At 36.5% G+C, this 20,418-nt stretch overlaps 1 protein-coding gene across 1 annotated transcript in view; it reads left to right on the top strand.

Annotated features, from left to right (window-relative positions):
• The window catches only part of LOC127628802 (PH-interacting protein-like), a 49,054-nt gene that overhangs the window by 5,014 nt on the left and 23,622 nt on the right, over positions 1-20,418 (top strand). Inside the window, exons 8-13 of the mRNA XM_052105708.1 lie at positions 8,631-8,852; positions 9,006-9,106; positions 11,109-11,179; positions 15,974-16,074; positions 18,217-18,257; positions 20,173-20,271. Of these exons, the coding sequence (XP_051961668.1) occupies positions 8,631-8,852; positions 9,006-9,106; positions 11,109-11,179; positions 15,974-16,074; positions 18,217-18,257; positions 20,173-20,271 (635 nt within the window). The remainder of the gene's footprint in view (positions 1-8,630; positions 8,853-9,005; positions 9,107-11,108; positions 11,180-15,973; positions 16,075-18,216; positions 18,258-20,172; positions 20,272-20,418) is intronic.

Here is a 20,418-nt window from a genome sequence, read left to right as displayed (position 1 = left end):
TGTATAAACAAACTTTATCAAAATTTAATTAAATGTACAAATTAATACCAATTAGTGGTGACTGTTCTGATCCCATTTGTATTTGTATTCTATGGATTGTTAGAGTATTAAGCAGTTGACTTTCAAATAAAAATCTTCATAATTCTACATTATTAATTAGTAGTTTCATATACAATATTTAATAGGGATGTCAGCTTTTTTGGCCCCGGATCCGATATTTAAATATTACATATCTACCGATACCGAGTCCGGATCCAATACTTGTATTTGCCGCAGACTGTTTTTTTGTTTGTTTACAAAAATAACTAAGTAGGTAACTAAAAGATGTCTTCAGCTTAATGCATTTAACTTAGTGCAGCTAGCATTTTTATAAAACTCACATATAAAATCAACTTCTATTTAGAATGGTGTAATAGCTTAATTTAACTTTAATATTCAGGAACAAACATAAATCACAAATCCAATGAGTTCTGTATGGATGAATAGAAATCTTACATACACTTACAAATGGTGTAAACAGCTTGACTTGAATAGTCACAACAAAAATTATTCTATAAAAACTAATTCCACTTAAAAGTGGCATAAACAGTTACACTTGAACAGGCCCAAGTTCAACAATAATGAAACAGTTATTAATAGTTCTGCTGTCAATATCAAAATGCCATTGTGTCATACTGACAACCAGTAAAAACCACGAAAGCATCACACACCGCAGAGATACATTCAAAAATAAGAACAATATATTCATAACAAGCTCCAGTGAGAAATCATTAATATCTATGGTCGGTTTACTGTCTTTGAGTTTTGCTGTAACACAAATCACTAATTATTAAGTAAATGAAGACGCGCTGTTGTTATTGAAGGTTAAACAGTTATATTTATTATTAGTGGTATTGTGACCAAGATTAATCTGATTTAAATTGAGATGAGTGACTGATGAGATATTGAGAGCACCTGAAGAGTGCACGTCTTTGATTGACACAGCGCTCATGTTAAAGAGAGTAAAGCTAAAAGCGCTCATGATTGCTCAAACAGTCTTTATCACTCAACACAACGTCACACAACTCATGTCATGTATCATGTATTTGCATGTTAATTTATTTTTAAACCTGTTGGCAGCCTTTATATCCTCTTCCTGTTTACTGTGCATTTAGTCCGAATAACTACCGTAACGACTCTAGAAAAAAGTCAAATTAATATTCATACACATGCAATTCTTACACATATTGAAAAACAAACCGGCATATTAATCTCAATTACATCATGTCTGAAAGTTTAAATTCGTGAATGCTTAGAATTGCCAACAACTCACCCTCCAAATGCCATTCTGTCATGCTTCAAGGGCTGAGAAAGTACTCATTCATTAGAGGAGCAGTGTATGTGTGTTTGTCTGCATGCTGCATAAAAGATCGGCCCTAAATCTAGGCACGATCAGCCGATCACAGATTTATGACGAATATCGGCCCATTTCGGACATCTCTAATATTTAATAGCCATTAAAATGGACATTACTATAATTTTTATGGTCTTAAATATGTTGTAATAATGGAGTATTTGTGATGATAAAATCCCCCCAGTGATTATTATGGTCTCAAATAACCTGTTGAATGGACAGAACTGATCACTGTTTAGTCAAGATGATGCCTGCCTCAGTTTGGGGTTTTAAATATTCTGAAAACAGCTGTGGTTTTATTAGTTGAGGGACCGGCATGTGAGAGGGTTAGGCTATGTGCTCACAGGTATTCTTTATGTAGTTTACTGCATTTCAAGTGCTGCAGTTCTGTAGTGAATCATGGGGAGCACCAATAACAAGGCTATTGAATCACCTTTATTTACAAAGGAATACATATGAATGTGTTGTGCGCTTGTCTGTTGAAGTGTTGCATTATAGGCTTGATTGTTGGCTTGTCTTGACAAGTCTATGGTATTGATCATGTAGCCTAATAGAAAAAGAGCGTTCTGATAATCTCTCTGGAACAGATAATGTTTTAAGTCTGGGATAAGAGTAGAGGTTAAAGGTCATTCACATGTTCAGTCTGGGCAAGCATTCTGTTGCTATATGACATCATCCCTTCCACAAACTTCTAAAAGATTCGGTGTGGGTGAACGTGTTTGGACACTGGCATTTCTCGGACATTAGCTCACTCTCAGGCTGTGGCATAAGCATTTGTTGAGGATTCATTGTCAGAGCTCTAGTTTTAAGCATCCTGTAGAATTGAGCTGGAGTGTGTTTTGCTGATGTCTGTTTTTGAGTGTGCACTCCTGGGTTCCATTTTACTCTGTGAGTTTTAAATGCTCCAAAAATGGCTGAACAGTCAGCAAGGATTACTTTCCCTCTTTCTGCCTCTCCCTCCCTTTTTCTTAGTGTCTCTCTTTCTCTCTTTTATTCTCTTTGTCTTTTCCTCGTTCGATCTTGGTCTCTCTGTTTTTCTCCTTCTCTCTCCTTTTAGGTATTTTTCTCATGGCATTGGTGGGTGTGTCTGTTCGCAGATGCTGAAAAAAAGTGTTTCTTTTATGGATTTGGCTGCAAGACAAGAATAAAATCATCTCTTTCATATTCCTGAGCTATTAGCCAGTGTGTAATTGGCATTCTGTCTGTGAATTAACAGATATTTGGGAATGTTCGTCTCCATGTTTGGCTTTGGGATCATTTTTCTCACTCAATTTGAAATGCATGTGGCCTGCTAAATTATCACAGTAATTACAGTGTTTTTAGAAACAACATGGATATTTCCATCTTGTTGCATACAGCATTGCAAATCAAGGAAAGGAAAATGGCAAGCTGATTATCTGAGGTTTCTGGAAAAAAATAACATTTCAATCAAGCTGTGAAAAGTTAAAAGTGATAGAGGTAGCATTTTTTTATGGTTTATGTCTGTTGTCATGGAAATCGAATGCCCCATTTTTAGGTTAACTGCATTTTAGATTCAGAAATGGCAACATAAATTCAGATCACACTTGCTGGACATTTTAGTGTTCAGCAAAATAAAATAGTGTAAAGTAAATCGAAAAATAAAAATAGTGCTTGTAATATTGATAGAGATATAATATTCCAATATATGCTTTATAATTAGGCCTAATCGATAAATATTTCTGCTTAATCAAGAAAGTAAAACACATCAATCATTTTAAAACAATATCACTAAGTTTTCTATTTTGATATATTCAAAATGGTCCAAACGTTTGATATTGAAAATGTACAATTTAGACCTGGAAATAAAAATAAGAGGTTTAATCATTTGATAAATATGATAAAAATATTTTTTTTACATGACATAAAGAAAAGAATACTTATAATTAATTACTATTTCTAAGTAATTTATCAAATAAGCAAATATGTGGCATTGACTATGTTAACTCATTTGTACAAAAGGTCAGATTTCCTTGCTTTCATTGAAGAACATTTTCAGATCATGCTGGAATAACATGGATCATCAGGTTTTGCTCGTGGAATCCATGCCAGCTCGAGTGTATGCTGTATGCTATTATTAAAACAAAAGGGGGACATACACCGGTGGCCAAAAGTTTGGAATAATGTACAGATGTACATTTGTTGCTTCAGAAAGTGGCATTCAACTGATCACAAAGTATAGTCAGGACATTACTGATGTAAAATGCAGCACCATCATTATATGAAAAAGTAATGTTTTATCAAATCTAGACAGACCCCATTTCCAGCAGCCATCACTCTAACAACTTATCCTTGAGTAATCATGCTAAATAGCTAATTTGGTAAAATCACTTGCCATTACATCAAACACAGTTATTTGGTTCATTAAATTAGCTCAATATTGTCTTTGTGTTTGTTTTTGCGTTGCCACAGTATGCAATAGACTGGCTTGTATTAAGGTCAATATTAGGTCAAAAATGGAAAAAAGGTACCGCTTTCTCTAGAAACTCATCAGTCAATCATTGTTTTGAGGAATGAAGGCTATACAATGCTTGAAAAAAAATGAAGATTTCATTCAAAGGTGTACACTATAGTCTTCAAAGACAAAGGACAACTGGCTCTAACTAGGATTATGATTCAAAATGAACAGATAATCTTATAACATTCATATCCAACTGCACTCAGTTGATAAACTCGTAATATTTTCATAGAAGATCCCTCAGACACCACTGCTTTGGTGGTGTCTGGGCCCTCAGTGCAGTTTTGTAAAGACTATTTAGACTTTTTAGGATTTTGTTTTCTCTTCTTTTTTTGGAAATTCAAAAAAATTTGCAATGTGCATATGTGATTCAATATCGTGATTATTATCGATATTGAATGATATGAAAAATAATATTGTGATAATATTTTTTGCCATATCGCCCAGCCCTACTTATGTTGTTACGTGCCATCGTGTTGCTACAATAGACAGGTGTGAAACACAGTCTCATTTAAATAGTCCACATATCAGAGCCATGACGCGTTAAAGTGCTCACCTGTTTCCTTCTCCATCTTCCCTGTATCTCTTAACTGTTTTGTCTTATAATAAAAATGCAAATATCAATAAAACTTCTATCATATACTGTATGCAAATATTCGGATATCTCATTTAAACAGATTTAATTCACGAACCTCATGAAAATCCAGTGTTTTCTTCCTGCCAGCGCTCTTCTAATATCTTCCTCTGAAGCACATATTCCATCAGTCAAAATCAAAACTTCAGGATAAGCATCAAATGTTCCTCTAATCATGATGGTCACTCCGTGATAATCCAAGCAGGCAATCCACAGCGTTTAAACTATCAGTAGATTGCTGCTGATCTTGCTGGATCCGCACGAGCATGTGAGTGCAACTTCAAAGTAAAAGGCACCTTACGTGCCCTATGAGTAAATGCCATATTCACTGTGTACTGTATGTACAATTGATTTGATTGGGTCTTTTTTGAGAAAATGCGATTGCTAATGCGGAAATGCCATCCATTGTTGCTGGACTACTTTGTGTACTGTCCTTTCTTTCTAATATATAACAATTTCTTCATGCAGACATAAATTACTAAAATGTTATTAATAAACAGAAATCAGAAGAAACTTCTATCTACTGTTTAAAATACAATCGTATTTTTTTATTTATAGATTTATACTTTTTTTTTTAGCAATTTTATGTTGTTGTTTATGTTCTCTATTAAATTGTGTGATATATCGGCATTGTATCTGCCTGTTGGCCACCCTGCACTCTGGATATCGGCAAAAAAAAAAAAAAAAAACAATATCGGTTGACCACTACTACTCATATTTCTTTCATGGGAAAAAGAGATTAATTTTGTGAATAGATAAAAAGAGAAAATTATGCAACAATATGGTATATTTTTTCCAGCATACTTTATTTTGGAGGGACCAGATCTAATACCAACAACATGTCCTACATGTATCTTTATAGATCATTGTTTTATGAATAATCATTGTTAATCAGAGTTCTATGAGGTGAGTTGTCACATTGGTTTTGGATGCGTAAAACAAAATATTTTTTAAATTTGTTTTAAATTCATTTTAGTTTCTTGTTATTGTCACTCCAAAACCACAGAATATTGCAGAAAGCTCCCCAGATTTTTGCATTGGAACGCCCATCATTGATTCAATTCTACACATCCCCAATCTTCATGTTTGTTTATTAAATAATTTGACAAATTAGATTATCCTTTTAGCTACCAATAATAGTGGAGAAATGTCAGGTCTGTTAAACACAATTTACTATGTTTAAGCTCATTCTGCACAATATGTCAGATCCCCACCCAAAAAAAAATCAGTGCAGAATTGTAGATTCTGCCTGGGTCTCGTCTCGGCTCTTACAGTTTTCTCTTCAACATGTGGCCGGGAGTATTAAAAATTCACATTATAAAGGCTTTTCAAAAATGCTAATAGAAACAAAAAGGAGTGATTTGTAAATTCTATTCACCCTGTGCTATATTGAAAGCAATACAACAACACATCATTTGATGTTTTAACTTGTGAATTTAATAGATTTTTAGAAAATAAATCAGATGATTCCAACACGCTCCAAAAAGATTGCAACAGTTGAGTGTTTAACACTGTTTAACATAATTTATTCTATTGACACTTATTAAGTGTTTGGGCACTGAATACTCAAGCTTGTTAAGCTTGTTAAGTTTAGCAAGCAGAATTTTCCAACATTCATTTATTAAGCAGGTCTTCAGCTGCGTAATTTTACAGAGCATTTGTTGCCGTATTTTACACTTTATAATGCGCCACACACTCTCAATTGGAGACAGGTCAGGACTGCATGCAGGCCAATTTAGCACCCACACTCTCTGCTTCCGCAGCCATGCACTTGTAATCCGGGCAGTATGTGGTTTGGCGTTGTCCTGCTGGAAAACCACTTCTGAATGCATGTGATCTCTGAACGCTCAGTTGTCTTAAAAACTAATGGTCTGTAATGGTGTCTTGACATGGGCTCTGAAATACTGAAATAAGCAGAAGCCATACATCAACATTGTCTAGTAGCGCTGCTGACTATTTTGAAATGGAAAGCAGAACAGTGGAATCGATTTGTGTGGTCCAACGAGTCCACATTTCAAAAAGTCATATTCTCCGGGCCAAAGAGAAAATGGACCTTCCAAGCTGTTATCAGCATTAGGTTCTTTAGCCAGTGTCTGTCATGGTATGGGGTTGTGTCAGTGCCAACGGCATGGGTAATTTGCACATTGTGAGGGCACTAATAATGCAGAACTAGATGTGCAATTTTAGATCAACATAAATGCATCCAGACCCTGTCTTTTCCAAGGACATTCTTGCATTTTCCAGCAGGACATCACCAAAACTCATTCAGCCTGGATAACAAGGGCATGGCTGCATAAACAGAGAGTGTGGGTGCTAGATTGGCCTGCCTTCAGTCCTGACCTATCTCCAATTGAAAATGTGTGGCATATTATGAAGCGCAAATAGGCTAACAAAGAGGCTCGCGGGGGGTCTCACCATTAACCAATATGATCATTTAAATCTTTCTAGAGATTATTTTCCTGCAGAAATTGTGGGTGCGATTGAAAAGCTTAAAGTCAATTATGGTGTTTTGAATTCCTTTCTCCCGAATTTGTCGTACAGCATATTCCTGGTGAACAAGGTTTGAAATTAACACCTGCCAAATGCAGAATTTCAATGCAGAGTATTTTACTGATGTACCAGCCACTGTGGAAGGCGACTTGTAAGACTTCTCGGAGTGATATATTACAAGAAATTAGACACAAAGACTATTTGACCGCGCATTTGACTAAACGTGATTATATTTTGAAGAGCAGACGAAAAAAAAAGCCACCAATGCCTTCTGATTTGATATGTGTGCACAGTGAGCTCTGCTATTCATGAGAGCAATGAAAGCGCTTCTCCAAGATACGCACATGCATAGAGTTCTGGGCCTTGTTTCCCAATAACTATTGATCTTAGCTGTTTCTATAAACGATTTTATTAACGTTTTATTATTTTTTATGCGAGCCCAGGGTGTGAAATAGCACCCGTCATACTCCAAATGCGACGAGGCTCAATCCAGTTCGCAAGCTCCTCGTCCAAATCCAGGTATTTCATGCACAAGTAATTTTGGTCATCTACCCGCAACAGGTGAGCAGTCTGTAAGACGTCTTGGGGTGACACGTGACAAGAAATGCTGTTAGTCAAAAAGGCATGCACTTGAAGAAACACACTTTATTGTATTTTTAAGAACAGACAAAAGAAAAGCTGTCAATGCTCGTGTCTGATTCATTGTTTATTCAGACGTGTGCATCTGGACCCTGTCTCGTGGAACAAGTGCATGTAAAAAGTTATCACTAATTTTTCTGTTTCATTCGACTGAAAACTGTTTGCAAGAATAATGTAGTCAGGTATAAACAGGTATCTTTGTATTAAAGAAACAAAGACGAAGTGATTAAATAATAAAGTAATACAAGACACATTCACTTTGAACCTAAAATTGAGTTCTGTTTCTTTTCTTTAGGCAGCATTAACTGTATTATCAAAACGCAATACAAACACATTCGATAAGAACACACATTTGGCAGCATTCTTTTGGGAATTTTTTAGGTTTATTTATTAATGAAGATTATTATAATTTATATTTATTTATAATTGTGTTTAGTTCTTAATTTGTAGACTACTAGTAAGTTTTCACCTGATGTCATTGACGGATGCTTGCGTGATGGCAAATGGGGCTGTTGGAGATGGGAAATGTTTGGATTTATATATTAAAAGGTGGTTTTATATACAAGATTTATTTTATCACTTCGTTATTTTAATAGTAACATTATTTGTTTGTGCTATGGCTCTTTTGAAAAAATGCATCAACCAAAATATGAAAAACTGGAAAAAAGTTTCCGACTCCTGTTGTAGTTATCTATGTCTTGCTGCTGTTTTTATATATTTGTTTTGTATTGTTATGCACTGGAAGCTCCTGTCACCAAGACAAATTCATTGTATGTGTAAGCATAATTGCCAATAAAGCTTATTCTGAAACATCTTTCATACGGCCAATGTGATTGACAATCAAAGTGCTTTCAATATCGCATAGGGTGAATTGGATTTACAAATCATTGTTTTTTATATTAGCATTTTCCATACTGTCGCATCTTTTACAGCAGCCCATTTTGACATATGACTTTGGCAGGGTCTAAGGGGTTACCTCGTGTATGGTGTGTCCTCAGGGTTCGGATGACTGTTTGGTGAAGATCTGGGCGTCTGACAATGGCCGTTTGCTGGCGACACTGCGAGGTCATGCAGCAGAGATTTCAGACATGGCTGTGAATTATGAGAACACCCTGCTGGCAGCTGGCAGCTGTGATAAAATGATCAGAGTGTGGTGCCTGCAGACCTGTGCCCCGCTAGCAGTACTGGAGGGACATGCAGCGTCCATCACGTCATTACAGGTGTGTAACACATTTTTGCACACAGAGATATACCACCCACAGACATGGGAAAATGATAGACAGACAGACAGATGATAGATAGATAGATAGATATGTGGTACATAAAATGTGTTTTAATCATGTTTCTGATAATTCTACTTGTGTGTTGTCTAGTTCTCTCCTCTGTGTAGTGGCAATAAGAGGTACCTGTCCTCCACTGGAGCTGATGGCACCATATGTTTCTGGCAGTGGGACGCACGCACACTGAAATTTGGGTGAGTTTGCTTCATTCTCATACAAATCTGTGGGGATTTAAGATTTGGAGTGTTGTCTTAGCCATTCTGAGCAAGTATTTCAAGCTCTTCAAATACTTGCTCAGGTAAAAAGATGCAATGAAAGCAAATGGTGAATGAGACTGTCATTCTGCCTAACATCTCCTTTCATTTTCCATGGAACAAAAATGTAATACGGGTTTGTAAAAACACAAGGGTGTTTAAAAATTAAGAGAATTTACATTTTGGGTGAACTCTCCCTTTAATATGCAGAGACAACTATATAGCACTAACACTGTAAGGCTTTTTTAGAGTAAAATACTGGCAACATTGTTGCCAGCTAGTAACTGTAAAAGCCTGGTTCACACTGGCCTGGTGAGCTACTGCAATATCTGTTAACCCTTATTTGCTGATTACTGTAATTGGTGGCTGAATTGGTGGCTTTCCACTCAAGCTACATGGGACTCTACTCTGCTCAAATGCAGTTTTCCTCAGACATCTGCACCGGGCGTCGGGGCTTGTACATGAGGTAAACTTTGCCTCCATCCATCGGGGGTGGAGGGTGTCTGAGAGAGAGTCACAGCCAAGATTATAGTTCATTGTCTTACCAAATATACAGTTTATCTTAGTACCAATACCAAATGTTAGAATTTCGAATATTATAGAGGCAAGTTTCACCGTTTAACTTATCTGCAGTTGTCTACTCCATTATAAACTGAGCGTAACACAAGTGGTGGGTAAACAGTACTGCTGGCAAAAAAAGAGAGGTGAGTGGTGGTGGCGTAGTGGGCTAAAGCACATGACTGTTAATCAGAAGGTCGCTGGTTCGAATCCCACGGCCACCTTGAGCAAGACACTTAACTCCAGGAAGCTCTGGGGGGATTGTCCCTGTAATAAGTGCACTGTAAGTCGCTTTGGATAAAAGTGTCTGCCAAATGCATAAATGTAAATGTAACACCAGACGCTGACGGCCCATTTTTCCTCTAAAAATGCACTGAGATCAAACAGAGTCTGCCGCCTATGTGTTAATGCAAATAAGTACCAGGATTTATCAATACACATTTAAAAAAAAAAGAGTATGAAAACAGAAAGATGTACATCCCTCAGGAAAAGACGTTGTGGGATTCCCACCGATATACACTACAGTAATGTACTGTATTTAGTTACAGTTTGTTACTGTAATAATTAGATAATAAGTACACTACTGTTATTAATGAGTGACATCACAGAAATGAGCCATGATGCAATACATATTACAGTTAAATACTGTATGATTATTATAGTAATTTAATGGTCATTGTAAAGTATTCAATGGAAAGGAGGAGGCGAGAACCGGCTTTTCAATATAAATAATAGTTTTAATGATAAACTTAAAAGACCACATAAACACACATGTTGGACATGTCCGCTAACGTTCTCTCTCTCCTGCACGAACCCCTGCAGTCAGCCTTTAACCCTCACGGAGGCATAATTAGCCTAATACGGGACCGGGTGCGTAGGATCACGACCCGGCCCCGCCCTCCGCCCTGCCACAGTCATTTTACAGTTATTTACACTATGAACTACTGTAATGGTTAACAGTGTGTACAGTATATATCATTTGAATGGGATAGTTTTTTTAAATAACATTTCTAATTATTAACATAGATGTTTGTGATTTCATGCAGTGATTCAAAGAGGATTAGGATCTCAGTTATTACTGATGTGGGATTGTGTACTGTCTGGATGTTTGCAATAAAGAAGGTCATGTTGTCTGGAAGTGTGCATTACGAAAATCAATGAAAAAAAACCTCTCTTTAAATCGGATGGGACGCATGCAGTACTGTTTACCCAGAAAGTTGTCAGAAAGATCTAAATCCATAATGCAGGAAGCACAACGAGAAGTTGAGCTAAAATTCACTTCACTTTAAGCAAAAAAAGACCACTGATAGCCTATATTCTTTCGAGATCCTATATTTAAGACCACTAAGAGTCTATATTGTTTGTGTGTGATATGTGTGTACAGGCAGCGGCCCAGCAAATTCATTGAGAGACCCAGACCAGGCGTGCAGATGATCTGTTCCTCTTTCAGTGCAGGTAAGCCAGAATTGTCAAACCTCTTTTCTTACCTCCACCTGCTCCATTTTATCAGATGTCCTTTATCATTCACAGCCTATACAGGCAGAAGCCCTGTGACAGAGTGCCTTTGTTCCAAAACTATGCTTGTTATTAAAATGAATGTGTTTTTTAGAACTGAGACAAAATACAATTCATAGTTTTCCCAGAATTTAGAGGTATGTGGTATCTGCCAGCTTGCCCAGCTACTATATAATGTGGCATACAATGGAGTTTTCTACAGAATTGTATATTTGTCCCCCACCCTATAAGGTTTAGTCTGGTCTCAGATACACTAAACACTAAGTCCTAGTAAGTCATGGAAATGTATATATTGAGTATAAGTTTTTTTAGTTATGTTCAGCTAATTCATTTGCCAAAAAAAGTGCTTGTTATGAATGAAATCTGTATAAAATATTTTAAAAAATCCTTATTCAGTAAGGAAAATGTGAAAATCATAAAAACATCGGGTTTCTGTTTTCCACTTATTTTTTAACTCAGTTGAGAAGTGTAACTTCCTAAAATTGTTAAATGAACATTGAGTCAATAATTATTAGGCTTGTGATCCATGCTTTTTCAACAAATCAATAATAAGTACATTTTCCCGATGATTATGCCGATGGCATTTATTCAGATACAAATAAGGCTAATCACATGATAGCAGTAATAGCTTTTGTCTCTTCATATATATGTCTCAACACAACTGGTAAAGTATGAATGGCAAGGTAACATAAAGAGCGCAACTAAAAGAGGGTAACTTATGGCGCATTCTTAAATTAGAAACATTTTATTTTTTATAAAGGTATGCACACCACTGCTCCATAAGCAGCTCCCAGCTATGACTCCGGGGGCTGCTCAAAATTCTGCATACTCACATAGTTTTCCTTTAAATTCACAATTATCATTATAAAAGAATATAGATTATTTACTCTATCCATCTCTGGATGATTTATTGTGTGTGTGAATCTTTCATATAGCCTACACAATGTATTTTCAGTTACAAGAATGTCTTTTTGTGGTTTGACAAGGCTACATACAGAGAAATTATATTTAAAAACATTGCCATTTCTAATCGTCCAGTTTACCAGATTCATACACTAACCTGCAAACTCATTAACATCACTTTGTTCATTCTTGAAGAAGTAACTTTTTATGTATGTGACTAGATTCACAACTTTGTACTGCCACCTGCAACACATTGACATGTCCTTCAGTATTTAGTACAGTAAATTTAATATCACCCCCTTGTGGTCTCCCAAAGCTATTACACCAGAACACGTAAAAAAAAAAAGCCAACTGACTGTGAATTGGAAAGGACCCAAAACAGGATTCTAATTTAAATGTCAGCTAATGTTTATATATCGATGCTTCAAAAACATACAGAGAAAGTAACGTGTCACGTAAAAATCAATATTTTATGACAGTCCTAGTAATTTTGCAAATGTATGTCTCTAGAACCTAATTTTATAATATGGTCTACAGAGGTTTAAACATACATAATACGGAAATAGTTCTTGGACAGACATAAGTAGGCTAAAGAATTGACTACTTGGGATTCACTAAGTGAAACAGATATTTATTCAGTAACTGATCTAGGTTGCGTTTCCCATACAATTAATTAACTCACTGCTTAACCACCGTAGTATGATGCATCGTTGAAGAAATAAACTAGCAAATCATGAATGTTTGCTGAAACAGTAGTAACTGCAGTATGTCACACATCCATTGTTTGAACCATTTTGGTTCAGCAGCATAGAGCTGTCATTAATAAAGTTGCATAGGTGGTGGAGTAATAACTTCCACAAATATTAAGTTATAAAATCTCATTTACAAGTACACCAGAGAGCCGAAGCTGCTGAAGACAGGAAAGCTGCATGCACTGTGTAATGTTACAAATACATACACTGCAATTCATGGGTTTCCCTCTACATCAGACTTCTGTGTTCCCTCGATGCACTTGAGCACATACAGTGCATTCAAAAAGTATTTAGACCCTTTAATTTTTTTCACATTTTGTTAGGTTGTAGCCTTATGCTAAAATGCTTTCAGTATTTTTTCCACATCAGTCTACACGTCATGCCCCATAATGACAAAGCAAAAACCTGATTTTTGATAACTTTGTAAATTCCATTCCCTGATGGAGGGAATTAGACGTTGTGGCACTCGGCCGGGCACTCACTCAACGTTGTGTCGATGAAGTAACACTAGGGGGTCCCTATGGAAAATGCCACAACTACCGAACTGTGTTACGTTGACTGGCGGTGCGAGACAGGCAGATCTCTGTGTGCCTCGTAGCCAGTCCAACAGGCTATCACGTAACTACCCCCAATGCACTGGTAGGCGTAAAAACAGTTCCCTGCACCTCTGGGACTAGTTGACTGCTCAAAAGTTAAGGATCGGCTGACCCAGCCGTGGTCTTCTCCCTTTTGTTCTCCCCAAGATAGGAACTAAATTGTTCAGCTGGGCGCCACATAAGGTCCACGTTGGAGGGACAACGCGGAGACCACTCCCCACCCAGAAAGAGGGGGGGAGGGGATTTAAAGTGGAAATACAACACATTGTATTACCGAGTGCCTCTCAGGTCAGAAGCACGAAATGTGGAAGGGTCCCAAGGTAAATCCTACCCAAGGGGGGAGGAGTTACTACAAGACACGGTGACCAGAGGCAGAGAAGTCTCTGAAAAGCGAGATGCGGCCATGGTCATATTCTCTCAATGAGGACATGAACCATCCACGAACGCAGTGTCCGCGTGGGTAGTACCCAGACATGACACCTAAGACAGCGATCGTGGCCATCAGAAGCGGAGAGATAACGACCGCAACCAGGAATAACACACAAATGAAAAGGCATCTTAAAAAAGTCACTTTCTCTTTTAGGAGAATAAGCAGGAAAATCAGCTCTTTTACTGTTGAAGCGCCCAGGGGTGATTCTCTACACAACACCAGTGCGAGAGGGGGAGAACTGATAGAATCCAATAGCTCGTAAGAGCGAGAGATGAAAATGGCTTGGCAGAGTAGTTTCAGCTCAGTGAAATACAACCGCTCGGCTTTGAAGAAGAAATCTGAACATTTTTGTTGTAAAAAGTTTAACAGAAAGAAAGATATATGTAGAGTTAAATATATAAAATCCTCAGCAAAGTTAAATGATGTCCACACAGCAAACTAACAAGGAACTATGCTTCTAACCACAGGTAAAGAGCTGTAGTTTCAACCACACAACTTTGGTATGCTGTTTGCGATTGTTCATTGGAACTATGATTTCGGGAAACACAAAATTGTGGAACTATGTTGTTAACGATGTTACTTTCTATCACAGTTGGCTAACGATGCTTTTGGGAAATGCACACCTGATGGATTCAGTGAATGATTCATTACAATGATTCAAACCAATAACTGTACAGAATTTTTGACCGGTTCATTAAAAGAAGATCTTTTGAGAGACACACAGAACTCTAGCTATTCTGAACCAGCAAATTCTAGTTGTGGTTATAGTTAAAATAAAAACGAATATGCTTGGGATAGATTCTAATTCTAATTCATAATTTAATACTGTTAAATAAAAATGATTAACAATGTTTTTAACTTACAAAAATATTTCTTATATAATCAGTTAAAGTAGTTAATTTAATAGTTTTGACAGAGAACCAATATTGTGCTTTAAAGAGATTTCTTTGATAAAAGGTTCTAGAAAATAAAAAAATTGTAATAGGGACTATTCTATTAATTTGGGAGTTTTAATAGAGAACAGTTTATTTAAATGTATGTATCTTCCATGTTTTATTCACAGCTCTTTCATAGTGAATGTATAGGGCAACCTTGTTATTACAATTAAATAAATAAAGCATTTATAATTTTCTTATGATGACAAAATTGCCATACAATGGCTGTAACTACAGTACCTACACCACCTACACCAACAAAACAATTTTTGGTGTGTATTTTGTAGTTACTACAATTTTCTCAAAACCTGTTTATATTTGAGCTAGACCTCTCTGTCACAGGACAACTTACAGTCTAGATACCTGATTTTAGTCAAAATTTGAAGTTACTATATTTGCCTTTGTACAGCAGAATAATCAATAACATAAAGTGTATGTATCAGGAATCGTTTTGGAATCGGACTGTGACTCCCAGGATTGGCCTTAAGATTCCTACCTCTGAAATATCATAAGACATGGCATATAATATGAAATAACTTGCTTATGAATAAGAAAATCCATATTTATGCATCAATCCATAATTATAAATCTGTTCACTCTCATTTAAAACTTAAAGTGATTATTCCCATTATTTTGTTATATCTAAAGATGATGAAAACAATTGTTGTTTGGATTATCAAGGGGCAGATGATCATTTTGGCTTAAACATTTTTCCACAAAGCAAGGCTATAAATATCCTGTTGTCAGACAGATATCACAGATTTAAAAAAAAAAAAAAAAAAAAGACTGTTCTCCTCTGCAGGAGCTCTTCAAATACACATTATTGAAGAAAAGTAACACTCCACTGACACTCAACCATAAAGATATAAGCAGATTTTAGTCATTTTCTCCTTGCTTTGGTAATACACTGTCTGTATTCATTTTAGCTCTTTGGTAGCCTCTTACCAGTATGCAGATAGACACAAATGTGAGATTAATGCTAGATTGTATTTGTGTGTAAGTAATGACAAAAAGTTGGGTAATGGTGGGTTTTTTAATGGTTTGTGTCATGTGCTTAAGTGCTGTATTAATTGTAATGTAAGTGATGTAGTATTGAGTGATGGCTGATGATATTTCAGGTGGAATGTTTCTGGCTACTGGCAGCACTGATCACATCATTAGGGTTTATTACTTTGGAGGTGGACAACCAGAGAAGATATCTGAACTGGAATCTCACACTGTACGTAATGTCTGCATGTTTGCATTTGTGTACAGTATATATGTTTGTTTGATTCTTTCTTTTTTGTTCATTCTGGCATTTCAAATATACATTCAAATGTATACATCCAGGGATGTGATCAATTTATACAGTGCATCCGGAAAGTATTAACAGCGCTTCACTTTTTCGACATTTTGTTATGTTACAGCCTTATTCCAAAATGGATTAAATTAATAATTTTCCTCAAAATTCTACAAACAATACCCCATAATGACAACGTGAACGAAGTTTGTTTGAAATCATTGCAAATTTATAAATAAAAAAATGTAAAAAAAATGTACATAAGTATTCACAGCCTTTGTTGAAGCACCTTTGGCACCAATTACAGCCTCAAGTCTTTTTGAGTATGATGCTACAAGCTTGGCACACCTTTTTTTGGGCAGTTTCTCCGATTCTTCGTTGCAGAACCTCTTAAGCTCCATCAGGTTGGATGGGGAGCGTCGGTGCACAGCCATTTTCAGATCTCTCCAGAGATGTTCAATCGGGTTCAAGTCTGGGCTCTGGCTGGGCCACTCAAGGACATTCACAGAGTTGTCCCGTAGCCACTCTTGGCTGTGTGCTTAGGGTCGTTGTCCTGTTGAAAGATGAACTTTCACCCCAGTCTGAGGTCCAGAGCGTTCTAGAGCAGGTTTTCATCAAGGATGTCTCTGTACATTGCTGCATTCATCATTCTCTCGATCGGAACTAGTCTCCCAGTTCCTGCCACTGAAAAACATCCCCACAGCATGAGGCTGCCACCACCATGCTTCACTGTAGGGATGGTATTGGCCAGGTGATGAGCGGTGCCTGGTTTCCTCCAGACATGACGCTTGCCATTCAGGCTAAAGAGTTCAATCTTTGTTTCATCAGACCAGAGAATTTTGTTTCTTATGGTCTGAAAGTCCTTCAGGTGCCTTTTGGCAAACTCCAGGCAGGCTGTCATGTGTCTTTTTCTGAGGAGTGGCTTCCGTCTGGCAGTCTACCATACCGGCCTGATTGGTGGAGTGCTGCAGAGATGGTTGTTGTTCTGGAAGGTTCTCCTCTCTCCACAGAGAAACGCTGGAGCTCTGTCAGAGTGACCATCGGGTTCTCGGTCACCTCCCTGACTAAGCCCCTTCTCCCCCGAAGCTTTAGGAAGAGTCCTGGTGGTTCCAAACTTCTTCCATTTACAGATGAAGGAGGCCACTGTGCTCATTGGGACCTTCAATGCTGCAGAAATTTTTCTGTACTCTTCCCCAGATCTGTGCCTCGATACAATCCTGTCTCAGAGGTCTTCAGACAATTCCTTGGACTTCATGGCTCGGTTTGTGCTCTGACATGCACTGATAACTGTGGGACCTTATATAAACAGGTGTGTGCCTTTCCAAATCATGTACAATTAACTGAATTTACCACAGGTGGACTCCAATCAAGTTGTAGAAACATCTCAAGGATGATCAGTGGAAACAGGAGGCACCTGAGCTCAATTTTGAGTGTCATGGCAAAGGCTGTGAATACTTATGTACACGTGATTTTAAAAAAAGTGAAGCACTGTGAATACTTTCCGGATGCACTGTATATTTTTTGTGTTGATGTTTGTAAGTGTTTGCATCTAGATTGATCTCATTCGAATAGATGTTTGTATGGAACTTTGGATATAAATACTGAAACCTACAGTTAATGAATTGACAGCATCTAAAATGGAAACACTATCTAACATATATTTATAACTTTAGAGACAAACAACATGAATATTTAAAAATCCTCAGAATACTGATCAGAACTAAAATTGCTGGAACCTTTGTGAGGCTACTGACATTAGTTAATTACTCAGACACAATCTCATAGTGGGTCTCTAATTTATCAGTTAATTATGAGGAGATTTGTCAGAGAAACACCTTTTTAATTGCAAATGTATTTTTAAATGTAAATTCTGAGATGATTTATAAAAGCAAAGTCTTTTGCGCTCAAGTCATTTGAAATCATAGCTAGAGTATAAAATATACTGTAAGTGAAAGACTATCAATGTCACTGTGAAACATTTACATGTGTTTCACTTATGTGTGTGAAGTCACAATGGTTCCGATTCATTATTGTTTTTTAGGTTCTCCTCATGTTTTTTAATGACCTCACGTTTTTCCTCAGGATAAAGTCGACAGCATCCAGTTCTCCCATTGTGGAGATAGGTGAGCAACAACGGCTTGGTTTTCTGTTTATATAAGCATGTGTGTGTATGAGTCTGTGTATTTGTAGTGCCAAGTTTGTTGGATTAATGGAACTTGGGGATTCATATAATATGATGCGCTGATGTTGTCAGCTGAAAAAAAAAAAAGACCTTGATCCCATACGTGAACACACACAAACATGCAGATACCTACAATACACATTTAAAGACATTATACCAGAATCCTGATGCATGAAATCCCTTTCTATTTAGACAAGAGGCACATGACAGTTCCACTGAACACACACCAGCACTTTATTCAGTCACTGTGAGCTCTTTTATGTTCCTCAGTCGCTCTACTCTAATAAGCAAATGTTTCTGTATTGGGGGAGGGGAGAAGAGAGTGTTCAAGACTGGAGAAGAGGGTGAAAAGGAGGGAAGGGGAGTAATAAGATGGAGGAGACTGTAACAGGTCCACAAGGAATTCAAGAGATGGATGAACAGATCTTTTTTTACCATAGGCAAGAGTACTCAGTAGTATACATATAAAAAGCAAAGAAATCTCACAGATCAATAGACCCTTGTAGAAAATATCAAAAAGAACAGCCACAATGAGTAGATTATCCACAGTAACACAATGTACAATCTTACCTGAAAGAGTAATATACTATGACTCATTAATAAAGTCTTATTAGGGAGTAACACTCTCACATTAATACAATCATAAAAAGCATATTAAAAAAGGGTCTCTGTTTTTTCTAAACTTTGAAATTTATGGTAACACATTAAATATAAGGTTATGTATCATAAACTAACAATAAACTATATTTTTTACACTATTTATTTATCTATTTTGGCTAATGTTAATTTCTAAATACTCTATTCTTTATTGTTAGTTCATTATACATTAACTAATTTTAATGTATACAGCTTTTATTGTTAAAATTGAAATTAACATTTACCATGATTAATAATTGCTGTGTTGTGCATTGTTAGTTCATGTTAACTAACTTAACTAATGTAGTTAACTAAAGTGCCAGGTAGATTTAGTCATGTTAAAAAATAGTTTTGACAATACCAGTTAATTTAGATGTTACCACATGAAGCACATTTTTTAGGTTACCAGGCAATTTTTATTTTTACATTTATGCATTTGGCAGACATTTTTATCCAAAGTAACTTAAAGTGCAGTCAATGTACACATTGTTTATTAGTTAGTGTATAGTGCTAGTGCCATGTACTAACAGTTAAGCTACAGGAACCTACAGTATAGGCTTACTGAAAATCACACCCAGTTACACCGAACTCACTACTACAAAGTAATGGACATTAATACTATCTCACTGATTTATAGAATAATATACATTAATACACTCTTTTATACACTTTAAAAAATTATTTGTCGGGTGTTGCGTGTGCACTTCATGGCAGTACTGCACTGAAAATGGTGACATAAAAATCATGTTCCATTATTTAGATGGCAACATGTTATTGGAATTTAAAGTGCACAATGATCACAGCTCGAATGATTGCAATTTGATCAAATAATTGCTACAGGCTTAACTAATATAAGTGGACTTCAGGGAAAAAATTAAAATGAAATGATATAACTGTATGATAAGACCCCTTTAATGCAATTTTCCTGCTTTTCTGTAAATTTCGGTAATTGCTTTTTTGAGTTTTTCCTTCCTCCTTCAGTAAGTAAATTAAGACTGGTTGAAAAAGTGCAATACATGTATGGCTTTGACATCACTTTGATTTAACTTTAAGGCAGCAATAAACAGAGTTCATAAACCAGCAATTAATTCAAGTTTCTATAGTGGGTTGTACTTTTTATACAGTGTACTAGAGTCTCATTCTTTCTTTTAGATAGGCTTCTGAGTATGATTATGACATTTTCAAATACAAACCTACCTACATAAAATGTGTCTGTGTAGGTTTGTGAGTGGCAGTAGAGATGGGACAGCGCGGATATGGCAGCTGCAGCAACAGGATTGGCGGAGCATTCTGCTGGACATGGCCACTAAACTTCCTGGGTATGAAAAAAAACAACAAACAAATCTGTGTTTTTAATAGTGTGGGTCAATTAATTCTCTATTGTTACAATTTGTTTGCTAAACAGTTGATTGTTAGCATCATAATTACTGGGGAATGCCGTGGGATAAAACGATCCTGACCACAAA

Source organism: Xyrauchen texanus, chromosome 35 (assembly GCF_025860055.1).
Source record: "Xyrauchen texanus isolate HMW12.3.18 chromosome 35, RBS_HiC_50CHRs, whole genome shotgun sequence".
In the NCBI taxonomy this organism is placed as follows: Eukaryota; Metazoa; Chordata; class Actinopteri; order Cypriniformes; family Catostomidae; genus Xyrauchen; species Xyrauchen texanus.
The sequence above is the reverse complement of the archived record's forward strand: the minus strand, read 5'-3'. Positions and strand labels throughout refer to the sequence as shown.